General features: G+C 41.1%; 1 protein-coding gene across 1 annotated transcript in view; it reads left to right on the top strand.

The window, feature by feature from the left end:
- The window catches only part of CLMP (CXADR-like membrane protein), a 96,704-nt gene that overhangs the window by 62,472 nt on the left and 14,192 nt on the right, over positions 1 to 20,040 (top strand). The window contains exon 2 of the mRNA XM_008569217.1: positions 14,576 to 14,733. Coding sequence (XP_008567439.1) covers positions 14,576 to 14,733 — 158 coding nt within the window. The remainder of the gene's footprint in view (positions 1 to 14,575; positions 14,734 to 20,040) is intronic.

The following is a 20,040-nucleotide window of genomic DNA, read 5'->3' as shown; positions in this document are numbered from 1 at the left end:
TCTGGGTTAGCCCATTTATCTGCATACCATTATTAAGAACCATACAGATCAAGGTCCAGATTTTTAATCTCCATTATCTGTTTCTGGGAAGAAAGAAGCTCTGAGATTTTCCTTGTGAAGCATGAGCTAACTCTGATTATAGTTCTGCTAGAATACTTGATATAAGAAGGATATTAAAGTTTTTTGTAGTCTTTAAGAATTTATCTATCCTTGATAGTATAGTGGTGAGTAAAAAAAAAAAAAGAATTTATCTAATACACTAGTTATGTATAAGTTGTTTTAAAATATCTGTACTGGGCTGGCTGGTTAGTTCAGTTGGTTAGAGTGTAGTGTTGTAACACCAAGGCAAAGAGTTTGGATCCTCGTACTGGCCAGCTGCCAAAAAAAAAAAGTCTGTATTAAATGAATGGTATGATGCATATGGTCAACTTTTCATGAACATATTTGTAAGAATATATTGCAAACATTTCTCCCAAACGATCATGTTAGTAGTATCAGCCTCTTGGAGAAAGACTACCACATTCCTTAATGTACACAAGCGCCGTATGGGGAGTTAATTACTGTCTTTCATATTCTACCTGACATAATCTTTGATGATAACTCCTTTTTTACCCCTGAGATCACGATGGCACACCTTTTGTAAAAACTTCCCCATGACAAATTTCAGAAGAATATATATTACCAGAGTTATATGAACAGCATTATTGTTTACATCATTTGTAGAGTATGGAGGATCTGAAGTCAGAATGTTTGAGTTGAAATTTTGGCTCTACCAGTTATTGGCTCTGAGGTCTTTTTTTTTTTTTTTTAATGATGACCGGTAAGGGGATCTTAACCCTTGACTTGGTGTTGTCAGCACCACGCTCAGCCAGCGAGCAACCGGCCATCCCTATGTGGGATCTGAACCCGGGGCCTTGGTGTTATCAGCACCACACTCTCCCGAGTGAGCCACGGGCCGGCCCTTGGCTCTGAGGTCTTAACAAATTACTTAGTCTCTCTGAGTCTTAGATTTCGCTCTGTTAAGTGGGGTAAATTCCTGCTTCTTAGGGTTGTTCTGATTGAATGAAAAAAAAAAACACATATGTATTTCCCTTAGCATACAGTAGTAACCAACACATAGAAAGCACTCATTTTTTTAAAAGATGACCGGTAAGGGGATCTTACCCCTTGACTTGGTGTTGTCAGCACCACGCTCAGCCAGCGAGCAACCGGCCATCCCTATGTGGGATCTGAACCCGGGGCCTTGGTGTTATCAGCACCACACTCTCCCGAGTGAGCCACGGGCCGGCCCTTGGCTCTGAGGTCTTAACAAATTACTTAGTCTCTCTGAGTCTTAGATTTCGCTCTGTTAAGTGGGGTAAATTCCTGCTTCTTAGGGTTGTTCTGATTGAATGAAAAAAAAAAACACATATGTATTTCCCTTAGCATACAGTAGTAACCAACACATAGAAAGCACTCAAAAATTTCTAGATTATTAATATTATGAAGCATTTTACTATTTTCAGACTATTATCAAATAAACTAACACTAAACTACAGTTCTCACTTATTCTGCATAACAAAACTCAAAATATGTATGGGAAAGAATTGTGAAATCTGAAAAGTGCTATGCAAACATAACAGTGCTCATATCAAGTTTATTATTGAATTTCTATAAAACAGAAAAAAGAGCTCACATCATATCCTTCTCTTGAGGAATGTTGTGGTTACCAAAAAACTAGTGAATTGTTAAAAGCACTTTTAATTTTTAAGACAATGATTGTCATTGCAAGTGGAGAGAAACTATACATATAACTTTTTAAGATTTTTATTAAAGTATGTGTTAGGCGGCCTCTAAGATTGCACCCAGTGATTCCTGCCTCCTAGTATTCTCCTTCCTCGAGTGTGGGTGGACATTATTAATTTGCTTATAACAAACAGAATGTAGCAGCAGTGATGAGATGTCTCCTCTGAGTTTCTTGGACATTTTCTTGTGCTCTTTCTTGAATTACTCATCCTAGGAGAAGTCAGCTGCCATGTGGTGAGGCAACCCTGTGGAGAGGTCTGTGTTGTGAAGGATTGAGACCTGCCAACAACCACAGGAGTGAGCTTAGAAGTGGATCTGCCCCAACCTCAGTCGAGCCTTAAGATGAGACCATGCCCCAGCAAACAGTTTGTACCTTATGAGAGACCCTGAGCCAGAGATACCCAGCTAACCCACACATGCCCAGATTCCTAACCCTTGGAAGCCATGAAATAATATATGTTTGTTATTTTGAGCTGCTAAGTTTTCAGACAATTTGTTACGCAGCAATAGATAATAAAAAGAATATACATACAGAAAAGTGTACAATCATAAATATACAGCTTAATGAATTTCACAAAATGAACACTCAAGTAACAAGCACCCAAATCAAGATATAGAACATAACCAGCACTTTACAAGCCTCCCCACGTTCCCTTATACTCATAACCCCTTCCTCCAAGAGTAACCACTACCTAGACTTCTAATAGCCGATTAGTTTTTTTCTGTTTCTGTACCTTATATAATTGGAATTATAGAGTGTACTCTTTTGTGTCTACCTTTTTTGTTCTTTGTTTTTTTTTTTCCTTTTTGTCTTTTTTCGTGACCGGCAACGGATCGCAACCCTCAGTGTCGCGCCCATACCAGACCGGGACCGGCTACGGGATCGCAACCCTCGGTGTTGCTCCCGCACCTCGCTCAGCCAGTGAGCGGCCGGTCTGTATGTGGGATCCGAGCCCTCGGCGGGAGCGCCACCGCACTTCCCAAGCGGCGCACTGTAGCAGTGTGCCACCAGGCCGGCCCTGTGTCTAGGCCCTGTGTCTACCTTTTTTGATCAGCATTACACCATGATTCATCATGTGTAATTTTTGAAAGCCTAATCTAAAATGACATTGTTTAATCACAATATATAATCTATTCCAAATAATAGTAAAAAGAATATGAGTTTATATATGTTAAAAATGGGAGCATAAGTAAAGATTGAGAAACATTTTTGTATATGACCAAGAGTAGAAAAGAAGACAATGAAGAGCTTTGAAGGGAGCAATAAATTTTTTGTTAAATATATATACTGGCAGACAGTATAATATACTGTTAAGGATATGGGTCCTAGAGTTAAAATGGCTGGATTAGAATTGTGGCTCTTACTCCTTAGTAACTATGTGATAGATATGTTTCATATGAGGGGTTTAAAGTACGGACAGTCCCTGATTTAGGATGGTTCAACTTAAAATTTTTTTGACCTTGTGATGGTGCAAAAACTATATGCATTCAGTAGAAACTGTAGTTCTAGTACCCATACAACAATTCTGTATTTCACTTTCAGTGCAGCATTCAATTACATGAGATATGCAACACTTTATTATAAAATAGGCTTTGTGCTAGATGATTTTGCCCAACGGTAGGCTAATGTAGGTGTTCTGAGCATGTTTAAGGTAGGTTAAGCTAAGCTATGATGTTCAGTAGGTTAGGTGTATTAAATGCATTTTTGGCTTACCATATTTTCAACTTATAATGGCTTTGTTGATATGTAACCCCACTGAAGTTGAGAAGCCTCTGTATATAGAAAGGCAAATTTGTGCCATCATTTTTATCATGTAGCAGGTGATTTGCCTTTGAGTAGAAAATGCAGCTCTCTCAATTCTTTTTGTTTGTTTCATGGCTCTTCTGTCCCTCCTTAGAAAGAGTGACTGAGGGGAGAAAGAGAGGAAGTTCAAACCAGTCATCTTCTCTTTGTTCTTAGCTCTGATAGGAAGGTGGAGAGGGAAGGATAGAGGTAAAGGCTGCATTGAGGCTTCAATTTATCAGTGGATTTCAATTATGAGCGTAATCTCAACTATTCATTTCTATGGACCCCTAACAATTGACTATTGCCCTCTTGCTATTAAGTCTGTGCCTATTTTTAATTTCCCCTCTCTGTTCAAATCTCTGTGCCAAAGGTAATAAAAGATTTAGATTTTGAAAACGACCTAGCATTTGGAATGAGACAGAGGCTATAAATAGATATGTCAATGAAACAGTTTAGCTTGGGATCTAGTTCTCTGAGAGTCAGGAATCAAAAGCATTCATTCTCATCTGATTTGTGTACTGGCACAGGCACGCTTGCAGGGGTCTCTGGAGAAGTGTGTGACCATGGTCCTGAGTATGTAAACATGAACACATATGATTCATGGAACACATATGAGCATATTACTGAGAACAAAATTCTGAGGGGTAACTGCTGTGTTTCTGAGTGGCAGGGTGATCCTTGTGAACCAGCTTGGTGTCCTTCCCCTAACAATTATTACTGGAGAAATAAGGATAAAACATTCCCAGAGAGAAAACCTCCAGTCTGTAGGACAGTGGTACAACAGACATGCTGAGTATGTGATATTACTAACCCTCCTCCTTCCCACCACCAGACTTTGACAACTTGTCAGGACAAAGGGTTTATAGTGATGTTCCCATCTGCCAAATGCCAAGTCAGCCTGGCAACTAGCTTGCTAAGCAGTCAGGCTGCCACTCAGACTCTTGAGAATGTCATCGCCTATCATTTATAGCTGCTAAACTTCCAAACTACTCTCTTCGAGGCCCAGCTTCAGTACTTCCTTTTCTTTGAAGCCATCCCTTATTACCTTAGTGATCTTCCTCCTCTGAATTCGTAAAGCACTTTCTGATCCTTACACAATAATGATCATTCACTGCCTTGACCTGGGTTTGCTGGGTGCCTGTTTTGTTTCTCTACTAGATTGCTATCTCTTCAGAGATAAAAGACAATGTCATTCATTTGTGTATTCCCACACCACCTAGTATGTCACAGGAATGCCACTCATATTTGTTAACAAACATGCACGCCTGGTTACTCCCCTCAGGATGCCAGTTGTTTTGTCAATGTACCTGTTAGTTTGTGGCACCTAGAATTGGAAGCACTGGGGATAAGGTGTTTGTTTAAGGAACTGTTGTAAAAAAACAGTATCCTTGAATATCTTATAATATATAATAATAAGAAAAATTGGTTCCTAACAGACCTGTCAAGATCTTGGAATGGTTTTGCTGTGATTTCATTTTCTCAGTGATAAGAGAATATGAACAATTTGATACATTTCAGCAGACAAATTTTAAATAGGAAATTGGCCTGAAGGCAAGATAATGATGTAGGTGATCTTCTGTGGACTTGTCCAAGCTTAAGATTCCAGATTACACACAGCCAGAGCATTCCAGGACTCAGTAAGTTACTGGCCTAGAACAAAAACTAAACTTCAAGATTGACTGGACCTTAATAGCTCTATTGCTCACTTCTTAGCCTCCCTAAACCATCTGGGACAGATTTTTGTTACTTTCCTCTGCCTTTTCTTATTAATTCCCTCAAGACAACACTTCACAGCATCTCAGTAATTGGCTTGTTTCATGTTAAATTCTTCAATTAAAACAAGTTTTTTGGTCTTAGACAAGCAATGTAAACACCTGTTAGAGTTGGAAAAATTAAAATAGTGACCATAAGTTAATAAGTTATTAAAATAGTGTTATGTTTCTATTTCCTGGATAAACTTCTTCTCAAATGCCTGACCATATTTTCTCAGATTTCCATTTTTTCCATGGTCCTTGAAAATTAAATGCACATGGTTATAAATTTAGCAAATAACCACAAATGGCAACAAAGTGCTTATCAAGCTTAAATCCAAGGTAGTCTACAATTCTTTGGTCAATTTTAATCTTTGTTACCTATAATATAGGAACTATCTTAAACATGAGAAATTGGCTAATCCTCTAAGTAAATTCTGCCCCCTTGTGGATTAAAACTTCCACAGATAGGAAAGAACTGGTATAGTTGCATGGGCCAGTTCCTTTTAGTTCTTTCAAAGAGCCCTTCAACAACCTTTAAAAGTCTTGTTAACAATGGGACAAAACTAGACCCTTTGTATGAATTGCGTAAGAGCTAACTGATGGTGAAAAAATACACTGACAGACAATAGTGTACATGTGTGTTTTATTCTTTGCATCACATTCAACTAGGACAGTGCCTTGAATATACTAAGCACTCAAATATTTCATAGAATATTATAGTTAGAAAGGACTTTTATTGAGTTCAACATCCACATGTAAGGATCCCTTTCACAGCCCCTGACATACCCCTCACTTGAATGGCTCAGGTAGTGGAAAATTCATTGAATGATACTGCTCTTTCTCCTATCAGACTAGACTGTTACATAGTCTATTATCAGTTTAAGCCCAAATGGCATAAGTCTTTTGTAAGAGAAATCACATAAATTCAGACTGGAAAGAGGTATTGGAGATCTCCCAGTCAGTCATTTTATGGTTGAACCTATTATGCCACCTGGACCTAATTCTTCCCTATGGAACAAAACCCAATAAGCCTTTACCTATTTTGTAGCCTTTGAGATGTTGGAGGGTGGCTACCATGCTGCCCCTTTGTCTTCCATCCTCCTAACTTATTCACCTACAAATGTGTCAACTATTCCCCATGTGACATGTTTTCCAAACCCCATCATTTCCTGGTCACAACCCTCTGAAAGCTAACTCTTTGTCAATGTCCCTCCCAGTTTTCAGCATCTAGAACTGAACACAGATGCTCTAGATGTGCTAGTTTGACTAGTGTGAAGTAAATGGAGCTGTTACTCCCCATGCTGGGGACCTCACACCTCTAAGCACAGCTCCAGAATCAGTCAGCTTTTTCAGCAGCCGCATCACATTAGGGTCAATATAAATTCTGTAGTCCCCCGGGTCCTCCAGAGTTTTCCCACCCTGTACTTGTGTCTAGCTGTAACTTTTAACATTTGTCTGTATTCAATTTCTTCTTGCTTTTGGCTCAGGATCTCAGCTAGCAAGATAATTATATATTTCATGCATGTTTAATCAGATCAGCTCTGCTACCCATCTCTGTGTCATCCACATTTAATAAACATGATCTCTGTGTTTCCAATCTGCCAATTCCAATGTAAATACAATGACCTTTGGTAAGGGAAAGAAAAAAGAATAAAACATGGAGGTGGTCTATGTCTCCACAGAGCCACCCATCAGCCGTGTGGCCTCATCTGTGTGGTCCTGTTTTCCCTTCTCTAAAACAGAGCTGATACTTATTAGCTCACTGTGTAGTCATGGGGCTTACATGAGATAATGCATTTGAATGAGCTGAGTGAGTTATTCATTGTTAAATTAACGTAAGGTGTTATTAACCATCAGCTTCCCAAGGGTTTCGGGGAGGAGGAGAGACTGTTACCATCTTTGTATTCCCAGCACCGTACCTGATAGGCAAAGAGCTCAATGTAAATTTTTAATGTGGATAAATAGATGTAAAGTACATATTTAGAGTTTTTCACAGAGGGCAAGAGAGATGAGAAGATCATTTTGAATGAGCCTGTGTTTAGTATGAAAACTTCTCCAGCTATCCTCATCAGTGTCAGGCTCTCCCCTTTCCCTCTTCTCCTCTTCTCATCCCCCGCATCTTCCTCTTCCCTTCCTCCTTCTTTTTTTTTCCCTATCCTTCTCTTCCTCTAAAACCAATCCACAGACTGAGAAGGAGGAAGGAAGCTCAATATCTGCCCACTTCTCCTGACTGGAGCACGCACATCAGGCTGCCACCTTGGTCCTTGTATCCATACTACTAAATTTAGGGACTCCAGGAACAAAACTCACCCCCTTGGGAGGAAAAACAACAAGGCACCATACTGATTCCCAGGTGTCTGCAATTCCACTGATAATTTGTAAGCTTCATTCCTTTAGCTTTATTTAGGCTTTGTCTAAATATCAAATATATGTTTGTACCATCATGCATCGCTTTTATGATGGGGATATCTTCTGAGAAACATGCCATTAGGTGATTTCATCATTGTGCGAATATCATAGGGTGGACTTACAGAAACTTAAATGGTAGAGCCTACTACACACCTAGGCTGTATGGTATAGCCTATTGCTCCGACCACCATCATATATGTGTCCAAAACGTCATTATGTAGTCCATGACTATATTTGAGAAGACATGGAAATGTATCAGGCATTTAGCAGCTCATACTGAATGTGGTTTCTTCTTCTGAGGACCCTCATGGAGGGAGGTAGCTGGAGAGATTCTGGGGTTGGGCTAGGAAAGCAAAATATATAGAAGAGGAACTTCACTAGTTCATGGGGGGGAACTTGAGGGAGGCTGACAGGAGAGGAGAGGTGCTGCAGTTTGTCCAAGGTGCTCCCTTCACCTGGAATGTTTTCCTTCCCTCAGTTCAGTGCAGGAGAAACATGTCTATCTTTCCAGAACTACCTCCATCCCACTTATTGGAGTTTTCCTTAATAACTCTTGCCAGAAATGATTTTCCATGCAGTGTTATTAATTTTCTTAGAACTGCTAATGATGTTGCATTTGTGGGAAAGAACATCTTTATCTTTTGGAGATGCTTGCTGCAACATTTAGAGGTAAAAAGTGTCATGTCATTTGCAATGTACTTTCAACTAATGCAGCAAAAAAAAAAAAAATACAGAAAGAGAGAGATAAAGCAAATATGGCCAAATACTAACAGTTATCAAGGAAAATGACTTCCAAACTCCTCACAGTCCCAGTTCACCTCCTTCGTGTGTTTTCTGGTTTTCCTTATCTTTCGAAATGCAGTGTGTACCATTATTAATAATTGCCATTTGTTGACCGTGTACTATATACCATGTATCACTGCTAGACATTTTACCTACATCAAATATAATCCCTACAATAACCTTTCAAGGTTGACATTTTTATTTTCATTCTACAGAGAAGAAAAGGGCCCAGAGCAGTAAGGAAATTAATTGGTCTTACAGCCACTACTTAAATCCAGGTCTACCTCAATCTAAGCTCATGTTCTTTTTATTGCATCATGCTATCTCTTGAATTGCATACAGCATTCCAGAAACAGTCTGGAAGGCACATGCGCGTGCATACACACACACACACACACACACACACACACACACACACACACACACACACATCCCCACTCACCCCTACAGAATTATATGTATCTATAAATAAGGAGGCTTTGGGTGAGTCACTTCTTTCTAAGCTTCAGTTTCTTGATCTATAAAATGAGAGAGGGGCTGGCCAGTTAGCTCAGTTGGTTAAAGTGTCGTGCTGATAACACAAAGGTCCAGGGTTTGATCCCTGAACTGCCCAGACACCGAAAAAAAAAAGAAAATCCAAGGAAAAAGATAAAATGAGACAGGATTCAAAAATTTCCAAAGTCCCTTTTATTTTTCTTTCTTTCTTTCTTTTTTTTTTTTTTTCTTAAAAGATGACTAGTAAGGGGATTTTAACCCTTGGCTTGGTGTTGTCAGCACCACACTCTCCCGAGTGAGCCACAGGCCGGCCCTGTCCCTTTTATTTTTCAACATTTGATGATTTTAATTTTTCTGAGGCTTTCTAGAATATTCTGTGTAAAGCGAAACAGAGGAAAACTCTCTTCCCATTGAGGCAAGTGAACAGTTGACTATACCGTGTCTATGGAGGAAAGTGCAATCATCACACCTCAACTGCCGATAGTGGGTGCTCTGCGGTACACGAAACAGTGTGCATGGCACAGCTCCTACACTTGGCACCAGACAGTAACCTACTATGGCTCTCTAACATTGTTACTTGTGAACTACCTGTCTACGCAGCCTGGTAAAAAACAATTCTAAAAAAATGAACCCATCTGTTCCTGACCTCTGCACAAACACTGTGGCTTCACCTAGGTGGGACCTTGGGAAATGCTGGGTGCCTGTGCTGATGATGGCAGCACGGGAGGATCTGTTCTTTGGGGAGAGTAAGCATGCAGATTTAGGGGCAACTTGTGCCCTGTAGGCATTCAGCAAGTATTTGAGAAGTGGAAGAATTCTGTTAGGAAAATATGAAATCGATTTTTAAAATGCAGCATCCTAGGTATCTGCTCCATCTCTTTGAGGAAGGTCTTAAAGGCTCAGGAGAATCTTTAATAAAATGTAAATACCCTTTAGAGAGTAATACCTTAAACTAATCTTAACTGAATGTAGGCAGCAGTCATCTGGAAAAAAGCCACTTCTTCTAGTAGAGACAAGCAAGGGAAGGAAGCTAACATTTTAGGGGGAGATTCCTATGTGCTTTCACTGTGCTAGGTGCTTTACTTCAGTATCTTATTTAAGATTCCCATTCTGCAGATGAGAACACTAAGGCTCAAAGAAGGCAATTCTCCCAGGCTCCCAAAAGTCCTTTGTTAAGTGCTGAGTGGCATGCAAAATCCCTCACTTAGGGAGAACCTGCAGCTTCCATGAAGGCATTTTGCATGTGCACAAGGAGGCACTGCCACTGTCCGGCACCCTCCCCCACAGTCAAATGCTGCAACAAAATCCCAGGAGCCCAGTGGCAACTATTCCCTTACTTGCAGTTCTGCCACTGACTAGCTTTGTGATTTGATGTTTCAATTCTCTGGGCTGCAATTTTCTCATAAGTTAAATTGATGATCTCTAAGGTCTTTCTTAACAAAGATGAATCTCAATGCCTAGGGAACCCAGGGCTGGCCACAGGGTGGCTGGACTGCCCCTTACATCTTACCCACCAGTCAGCAGATATACGCTCTACAGCCCCCATGAGCACTGTCAAGCTTCGGAATTAAACACAGAGCCCAAGCCCCTGTCTGCTTAGGCTACAGAACAGGCGTGTGGGTTAAAAAAAAAAAAAATACAGAGAAACCTCAGATATCTGCAGGGATCCTAGTGGCCTTCTAGAATCAGGGGAGGTTGGTTCAGAGAAGACTAGAGGTGCCTGCGCTCTTATATTGAGGCTTCCTGCCTTGGTAAAGCCATTTGTGTTCACTGAGGGGCCGTCCCCACACTGATGTATTTAATTTTGGATATGGTATAAATAGAACTTGGCACTCTGTCAAAGCACACCACCCACCACTATGTTCCGGTCCTTTCAGGACATTAACCAAATCTGAGCCTTTGATTCCCTCTAGTGGCATAAATTGGCAACTTTCTTTTTTTTTCTTTTTTAAAAGATGACCGGTAAGGGGATCTTAACCCTTGACTTGGTGTTGTCAGCACCACGCTCAGCCAGTGAGCGAACCGGCCATCCCTATATGGGATCCGAACCCGGGGCCTTGGTGTTATCAGCACCGCACTCTACCGAGTGAGCCATGGGCCGGCCCTTGGCAACTTTCATAGCTGATTCTTTGCATTTATTTATTCTATGTATAAGTGCCTACTCTATGCACCAAATTGGTGCTGGCTTCTCTAGCTTTGCCTAGGGTGTAGGGCACTGGTTTCATTTGAGCATTGTTGTGTCCAGTGGAAAGTGATCAGGGATAGAAGCCAGAGCTGCTGCTTATAAGCTTTGCTTAGTAGAGTACAAACTGGTGAATTTTCCAGCTGCTCTATAGCTGGAAAACTTAGAGATTAAGAAAGGATAGGTTATTATATGAGTTATTTCTGCTACTAAATGAATTGTAGGATCTTGTGCTGACTTTTTTACCTCTTGGCCTGCCTCAGTTTGCTCATTGGTAAAATGAATTTGCGGGTTAGATTCAAATCAATTCCACAAATATTAATTGAACACCTACAGTGTATGAGACCCTGGGCAGAGTGCCATGGGCAGGTAGTGATGAATGGTACTCAAGCTCAAGGAGCTTAGGGAGAGCCAGACATCCTGGAAGCCACATAAAACAGGGCACAAGCAGCCCAACATGGCTGTCAGACCACAAACTTTGCAGCAAGACAGATCTGGGGCAAGCCTGATCCCTGTTGCTTCCTAACTGTGTGACCCTGGGTGGGTTACCAACCTCCTCTTTAAGTTTCATCAATAAATTTGGATGATAATCTTTTCTTCACGGGTTGAGTTCTTCATGTGTAGTCAAACCAAGTGAAGTGCTCACTAAATGGTGGTCCCTCTCGTTGCAGTTTCAAGTTCTAAACAGAAAAAATAGAAACCTTCTTGAGAATGTCAGTAAGACCTTTCAAGGGCTTAACTTGTCGGTCCTGAAGGCCTCTTCCTAGGCCCAAAAGATTCCTGTCATCTCCTTTCTTTGCCACAGGGCTTGGCAACCCACCTGCTGCCTCTCTTATGGTAGATGTCTCTTAGGGCTCTTCCTCTGCTGTGGTTTCAGCTCAATCAGTCTTGCTGTAGAATGAGAGTCTCCCCTGCTTCCTTCCTTCTTATTTCATTTCTCTGAAGGCACTTTTCCTTCCCACAGATTTGCCGCTAATTATTTTTGGGAAATGAACAGGGAACTTGAAGTAGTTTATATGTTTCTATTAGTCATGATCCTTGGTCTTTAGCTCTTAAAACCCTTCTGAAGTGTCAGAGCGAGTTCTCCCCAGGAGAGAGGATTTCACACAAGCCCTGGCACTCGGGGCTGTTCCAATCTGGAGGTTGCGAATCTTTTCCAATGTGTTTCATTGTGATTGGCTTGAAAGAGATCATTTCTCATGTTGACATTTTTTATTACTGTGTAAAGAGATAAGGGAAGATCCAGAGCAAAAGCACACCTTAAATGCCAGGCACATCATACCTAGAATCCATGTGATGTTTCATTTATATCAATTCATCAGTCATCAATAGTCAGCAAGATTAAAGCCTTAGCCAGGTACTGAGAGACAGAAGGTAGGCTTGGAGTCTGTCTTAGCCAGTTCAGACTGCCATAACAAACTACTGTAGACTGGGTGGCTTAAACACACATCTATTTTTCACAGTTCTGGAGGCTGGGAAATCCAAGATCAAGACACCAGCAGATTCAATCTGATGAGGGCTCGCTTCCTGGTTCAAGACACCATCTTTTATGGCCTTACATGGCAAAAGGGATGAGGCAGCTCTCTGGTGTCTCTTTCATAAGGGCACTATCCCATTCATGAAGGTCCTACCCTGATGACATAATCACCTCTCAAAGACCCTACCTCCTAATGCCATCACATTGGGGGTTAGACTTTCAACATATGAATTTTGGGGGGATACAAGCATTCAGTCTATAGCAGAGTCTAAATTTGCTGAAAGAATACCATTCCTGGAAAAAGATAAAGTTAGAGGTAAAGAAAGACAAAAGTGTAACTAAATTCCTATTGTCCAAAGGGAGATTGGATGGACAGAGGGAGAAGATCTACATGGGGTAACTTGGAATTTTGTTTTGAATAGAAAAGGCTGTTTCATATTTTGAACCACATGACACAAAACTAAAGAGAATGGAAGGTAGAAGTTGGGGAGATAAATGTGTGTCTCCCAGAGAAGCAGGAACTCCCTACAACAACTCACTTGTTCCCAGAGGCATTTCTGAGCTCATGAAGAGGTCTAGAAGAGTAACCTGTCTCTAAGAAGGCACTCTGTCTCTAAGGAGTGACCTGAAAACCCACCCTGTGATGTGATACTGTGGCTTGTTCTGGGGAGGACATCAGTCCCTGCCTCTCCTTCTCTCACATACAATGTTTTTGTGGAATGACCAAAAACATTCAGGGACCTGACAGTCTAGCCCAGGCACAATTGATGGAACAGGAGCATTTCTGAGAGATTTATTTACGAGGCATGAGAGAAATGAAAAATGAAAAAATAAAGCAATGCCCAGGGTGCTGTGCCTTTCCCTAACGCATCCATGGTGGAAAGGCAGGCATTGCAGTCAGGGAAAGAGCACAGGGTTGCCTGGTGGACTGTTCTGCCTGGATATTGCAAAAATTTAACTTCTCTTTCACAAATGCATGTCTCAGTATATCCAGCCTAATTTATTACTACTTTTCCCCATTTATTCTTCACACCAGCCAAGCTGAGCTATTTATTACCATTCACTCCCCCCCCTTTCCATCCTGTGCCCTTGTGCCTGTTATCTCCCCTACCCATATCTCAACACCTTTCCTCATCCTCTATTTCTATCTACCTGAATTCCATTTTTCCAAAGCCCATATCAAATACCACCTCCTTAATAATACAATCAGTTGCCTTTTATTCAGAGCCTCTATCTGCTAAACACTATGCTGGATGATTTACATATTTCTAATATTTGCAAAACCCTCAAAGGATTTAAGCTTTTCCTGGACCCTATAATTAATTGCCTACAATTTTTCTCCTCTAAATTAGCATAGCTCATTGATCATGAATGATTTCCCTTTATATTACGATATTCGTGTAATTGTCTTTTCATCCTCCTAAATGCATGCTCCTGGTTAGCAACAAGTGTTGCTAGATTTAAAGAATCTCATTTGCAAAATAAGATTTATCTCTAAGGTTTTCTCCAGCTTCAAATGTCTATAATTCTGACTTTAAGAACGTGAGTTGCTGGGCAACTTAGAGCATAGTTTCCATGAATATTGTTCTTTTGGAAGCCTCTGCTAGTAGGAGACAGAAAGATCAAAAGACACAGTTGACCTAAGTAATTTCATTGTTCACTGAAGCCCAGTAAGGTAGGAAAGATGGGCACTAGTAGGATGTAATTCAGGGGGTTAAAGAAAATGTGATGAATTCAGTTAATAAAGGGGCCAGGACTTCTAGTACTTCTGGTCTAGGATTCTACCAACACCTTGACCTGTTCTTTACCCACAGGAACATCTAATAATTATTTGTTGTAATATTTGCTCCCCACACATTGCCATCTAGTTTCTGCATTACTCAATAGAGGTTTTCCTCTTCCAGTTTCCTACTGTGTTGGAACCTTCGGGACCCACACTGAGATCAAGAGAGTGGCAGAGGAAAAGGTCACTTTGCCCTGTCACCATCAACTGGGGCTCCCAGAAAAAGACACCCTGGATATTGAATGGCTGCTCACCGATAATGAAGGGAACCAAAAAGTGGTAAGTATACACCTCGCTTCTCCCCCCTCCACGTCATCCTCCTATATTTGACTTTCCTCAGTATATGAGTCCATTTCTGTTGCTTATAACAAAACACCTGGAACTGGGTGATTTATAAAGAAAACAAAATTTACCACCTACAGTTTCAGAAGCTGTGAAGTCCAGAGTCCAGGGAATATATCTGGTGAAGGCCTTGGTGGTGGTAACAGTGACCCAGGGGTCTCACATGGCAGAAAACAGCAGAGCAGAGAGAGACTGACCTCTCGTGTGCTCCTCTTTTAAAGCCCTCAGAAACACACTCTTGACCACCGTTGTTAATCCATTCACTACAGCATGGTCCTACAATCTAGTCATCTCTTCAAGGCCCCACCTTTTAATTACCATAATAGGATTTCCCACCCTCAACGATTACAGTGGGGATTAATTCTATCCAAAGCACTCAGTTCTTCAGTCTGTTTCATTAAGTCTGAAAGAGCTAGAATTGCTGTATTGCTTTTTCATCTGGCTACACTTGAAAAACACTGGATATAAAACTATAGGAAAGGGCATCTGAGTTGTGAGGATAAGAGTCTGTGTTCTCTGAGTGAGTCAGAACTACTAGAAAGCTACCTGGCATTTGCCCAGGGAGGGAATCTGCACTACTAGTGTTTTTGCCCAAGAAGGGGACGAAGATGCAGAAGCTTGATTCCCTAGTCTTGTAGGCCAGAACCCAAAGCCTACTCTAGGAGGACTGCTCCTCTTCCTCCTCTTAAACCATCACCAGCTGCCTATGCTTCAGCTTTGCACAAAGTCATGACTTCCAAGCTATAAGACTATGGGATATGACAAACAACAAATGAGGCAGAGAAACAAGTACAGGACATGAATGGAAATGTTTAACACATATACAATTGGCCAGCAAAAGTATTGATAGTCGTTCTGGAGTTGGAAAATAAAGGAGCAGCCCCTGAGTGTTCAGTGCTCAGGTTGGGTAGGGCCATGATTTCTACTGGTTCTAAGTGCTCTGGCAGTGTGAACAGAACTTGCAGTGCAGGGCTGGCTGTGGCTCACTCGGGATCAGATTCTATATAGGGATGGCCAGTTTGCTCACTGGCTGAGCATGGTGCAGACAACACCAAGCCAAGGGTTAAGATCCCCTTACCAGTCATCTTCTTTAAAAAAAAAAAAAAAAAAGAAGCTGCAGTGCTCTGCCTCCTGATGACACACTGGGCTGGCCATTATTAGAGAATGAGAACTCAGTAACCTATTATTACTATCCTTTCTACCTTGTCTATACTCAGCCATGGTAGCTTTTCTCAATCCATGCTTTCTAGTGTAACTATTCTCACCCCTGTACTCATTGACTTATTTTTTTGTTGTTGTTGCTAAAAGACATATTTTGTTAAAAATTTTGTGATTTAAAAAAATCTGTAACTTAGGGAAGCTGATTTTTCAAAAAAAAGACTTTTGTCTTTTTTTTCAGAGCTTTACTTTTTTGCTGCTAAAAAATGAAAAGTTGTCCTTTCTTCTTGTCTGTCTACACCACTAATTTCATTACGCTGGGAGAAGCTAAGGTTTTCACAAAAAATAAGTTTCATGATCACCATTGAAGTTTTAACCTGCTTAAATAGTTGTCTACATCACTTGTTATTTTGATGTTGCTTGTCATTTTGTTCTCATAATGCATCATCCTAAGACTGTTATCTGTAGAGCAAGTTCACCTTAACCTGATCTTTTTTATTCCAACAACTTCTTGGTCAATCCTAGATATGATACTCTCAGTTCTAAATGAAGTACATAAGAGCCCATGTTCCTGCACTAAAAGTCCAAGAATGACTCTGATAAAGATTCTTTCTCCTTTGAGCACACTTGAGTCAGCCTCCTGAGTTCTTTCTGACTAGGCCTAATCTTAAGCTCCCCTTTTTGTCCTTGTAGAATCCATTTTGAGCAAGAATCCTGCTAAGTCAGTTTAGTGAAAATACCCCACCCTTGGTATCTGACCACCCGCAGTATACTTTACCTTAGCCTGCCTTCAACAATAATCCCATCAAGCCCATTTAGCCAGAAACTCCTTTACCCCTAATGTTTCCTCTTACTAATTTTCTGTCCACTAACCTCCACCCTTCTTCTTGGTTATAATCCTCCTGCTTGTCCTACTTGTTGGGGTTTGAATTGTGCCCAATCTCCCTCTCCCACTGCAAGACCCCACTGCAGCAATCCCTATACCTACTGTCTTGGCCCCCCTTAAATAAAGTCTGCCTTACCATCTTTAACAAATGTCACTGGGGCCGGCCCGTGGCTCACTCGGTAGAGTGCGGTGCTGATAACACCAAGGCCCCGGGTTCGGATCCCATATAGGGATGGCCGGTTCGCTCACTGGCTGAGCGTGGTGCTGACAACACCAAGTCAAGGGTTAAGATCCCCTTACCGGTCATCTTTTTAAAAAAAAAAAAAAAAAAAGAATTTGCTCTTTTACAACTCCACACATTTATTTTTATTTTTTTAAAAGATGACTGGTAAGGGGATCTTAACCCTTGACTTGGTGCTGTCAGCACCACACTCTCCCAAGTGAGCCATGGGCCAGCCCACAAATTCACACATTTAACTTTCACCCAAATGTTTTCATTTGGACTAAGGAAAAAAAGAGTTGCTTGCTTATGTAGCCAAGTGAATGCAAGGGTTAGGAAGTTAATTGTTCATTTAAAAAGGCCACTGATAGGGCTTTAAGCAGCCACAATTCCCTACTTGTCTTCAGTTGATACTCTAAAGCAAGGATGATCATTTATTCAATCATTGAGATTACACAAATTTATTAAGCACTGATTGTATGCCATGCTAGGTATCAGGATACAATAGTGAAGAAGATACCATAATCCCTGGAAGGAAAGAAGGAAGGAAGGAGGGAGGGAGGGAGGGAGGGAGGGAGGGAGGAAGGAAGGAAGGAAGGAAGGAAGGAAGGTTGGTTATTAGGCCCATTTAACAAATAAGGAACAAGGTGTTTACACACACACATAAAGGGAGCAAATTGTCTAGGGTCACTTATTTTACATTTCTTAAATTAGGCATTCTGACATTAGTGCCCGAGCTGTTAACCACTATCTTCAAAAATGATTACCTTCAAAAATGATTTCATAGAGCAAGGTGTTATAACACCAAGGTCAAGGGTTCAGATCCCCATACTGGCCAGCTGCCAAAAAATCAAAAAATAATCTTAAAGTGGAGTATGTGTGTGTTATGTAGGAAATAAGGAGAATGTGCAGAGAAAATTAGTCCAAACAGAACTAATTATGCAAAGACCCTGATGCAAGAAAAAGCTTGGCACTACTGGAAGTTTTAAACGATCAAAATCAATTTAGTTAAATTCAATAAACATTTCTTTCTTTCTTTTTTTTTTTTTTTTTTTTGTCTTTTTCGTGACCAGTAAGGGGATCACAACCCTTGGTGTGGTGTCGCCCGCACCGCGCTCAGCCAGTGAGCACACCGGCCATTCCTATATAGGATCCGAACCCGCGGTGGGAGCGCCGCTGCGCTCCCAGCACTGCACTCTCCCAAGTGTGCCACAGGGCCGGCCCCAATAAACATTTCTTGGATTCCCACTAGACACATACCCCACAGCAAAAGTTGAAGAGATAAATGTATAAAAAGACAATTTCAGAACTAAGTGGTAAATATCATGATAGAGATAAGCAGAGCATTCTAGATTAATATAGAGGAGACACTGGCCGAGGGTAGTTGGAAGAGGGGAGAAGTCGAGGGTAGTGTCCTGTAAGAAAGCATAGCTGATCTAAATCTTGATAGAAGGAACTGCCCTGAAGACATCACAAGAGCACAGACACAAAGGCTGGGAAATTCTGAGAAATCATAAGCAGCTAGTACAGGTAGAGTGTAAAATGCAGGCCTGCAGAGGTTGCTGGACCAGAACATGAAAGATCTTCTATGCCACATGAGGGAGCTTATAATTGATCCTAGGATGTCATGGAGTTCTTAAAGGATTTTAAGAGTGCAAGGGACATATTTGCATTTTAGGGTGATTACTCTGATACAGTGTGGCACACTAAGGAAGACTCAAGTAAAAGCAAGATCAGTTGAACAATGTCAGACTATAAAATAGGGCTTACATGACAGTCGACAGGTAGTTGGGATATCAAAGTGAGGATAACAAATATTTAGTGGATAAATTTGCCAGGATTATATAATTGCCAGGGTGTTGAGAATTAGAGTGAGGGTGACTGAGAAAGAAAATACAGGAAGGACTGAAATGGATGTGGTGCTTAAAGTAGGCTAACCAATGACGTAGATCACAAGTTTAGCTTGGCATTTCAATCTGAGAAGAAATGTTTTCATCCTTTTTGTCTAGGATGCCCAGAGTATGCAGGGAACATTTGGCAGTGGATAGGCAGTCTCTGGAATATTAGAATTTCAGTCTTGAAAGCATGACCACTAGAACTCTGGAGCTTTCCTCCTGGTTCTAGGGATGGAAATACAACTAAATTTCCAAAGTAAGAGTGGCCACCTCCCCTAAGGTCAATCAGGAACACACAACAGAAATATTTCCTCCTCGGTACCAGCCAGCCACCAAAAAAAAAAAAAAAATCTGTATCTATCTATCTATCTTTCTATATATATGTTTCCCCTCTGTTTTTCAGGTGGAGAAATTAGGATAGAGATGTTCTAATTCCCATGCCTGACCACTCACACTTCACTCTTCCCCCTTTCCCTTTCTGCACGGTCCAGACTGCACTGGCCATAGGTGCCATATTCAGCGGGCCAAGTATTCATGTGCAATGTGCAAAGGTGATGGGAAACAGATGAAGGCTTTTAGCCAGGGGAGCTTTGCTACACAAATGTATGGGATGATTAACAAATGTATGGGATGATTAATATTCTTGAGATACTGGGCCGAACAATTTTGGAAGCCTTAGAAGCTTTCTTGATCCCAGAATCAGCCTAATAAAAATGATGATTCTAACATTTGAGTGCTTACTCATTCCCACAAAAATCATATGATGTAGCTTATCCCTGTTTTACAGTAGAAGACCTTAAGGCTCGGAAATGTTACTTAACTGACTGAGGCACACAGCTGTTAAGTGGAAGAACTTCCATTTGAATGTAGACCATTTGACTCCGCAGCCTGCCCACTCAATCATGGTGCCCGCCCACTCAATCACGGTGCCACGGTGTAGCAATTTTTCAAAATATGGGTCACAACCGATTAGTGGATCCTAAGCGATCAGAATTTTTTTTTTTTTTTTTTTAAAGATGACCGCTAAGGGGATCTTAACCCTTGGCTTGGTGTTGTCAGCACCACGCTCAACCAGTGAGCAACCA

Source organism: Galeopterus variegatus, unplaced genomic scaffold (genome assembly GCF_000696425.1).
Source record: "Galeopterus variegatus unplaced genomic scaffold, G_variegatus-3.0.2 Scaffold478, whole genome shotgun sequence".
NCBI lineage: Eukaryota > Metazoa > Chordata > Mammalia > Dermoptera > Cynocephalidae > Galeopterus > Galeopterus variegatus.
This window is presented reverse-complemented; position numbering and strand designations above follow the sequence as displayed.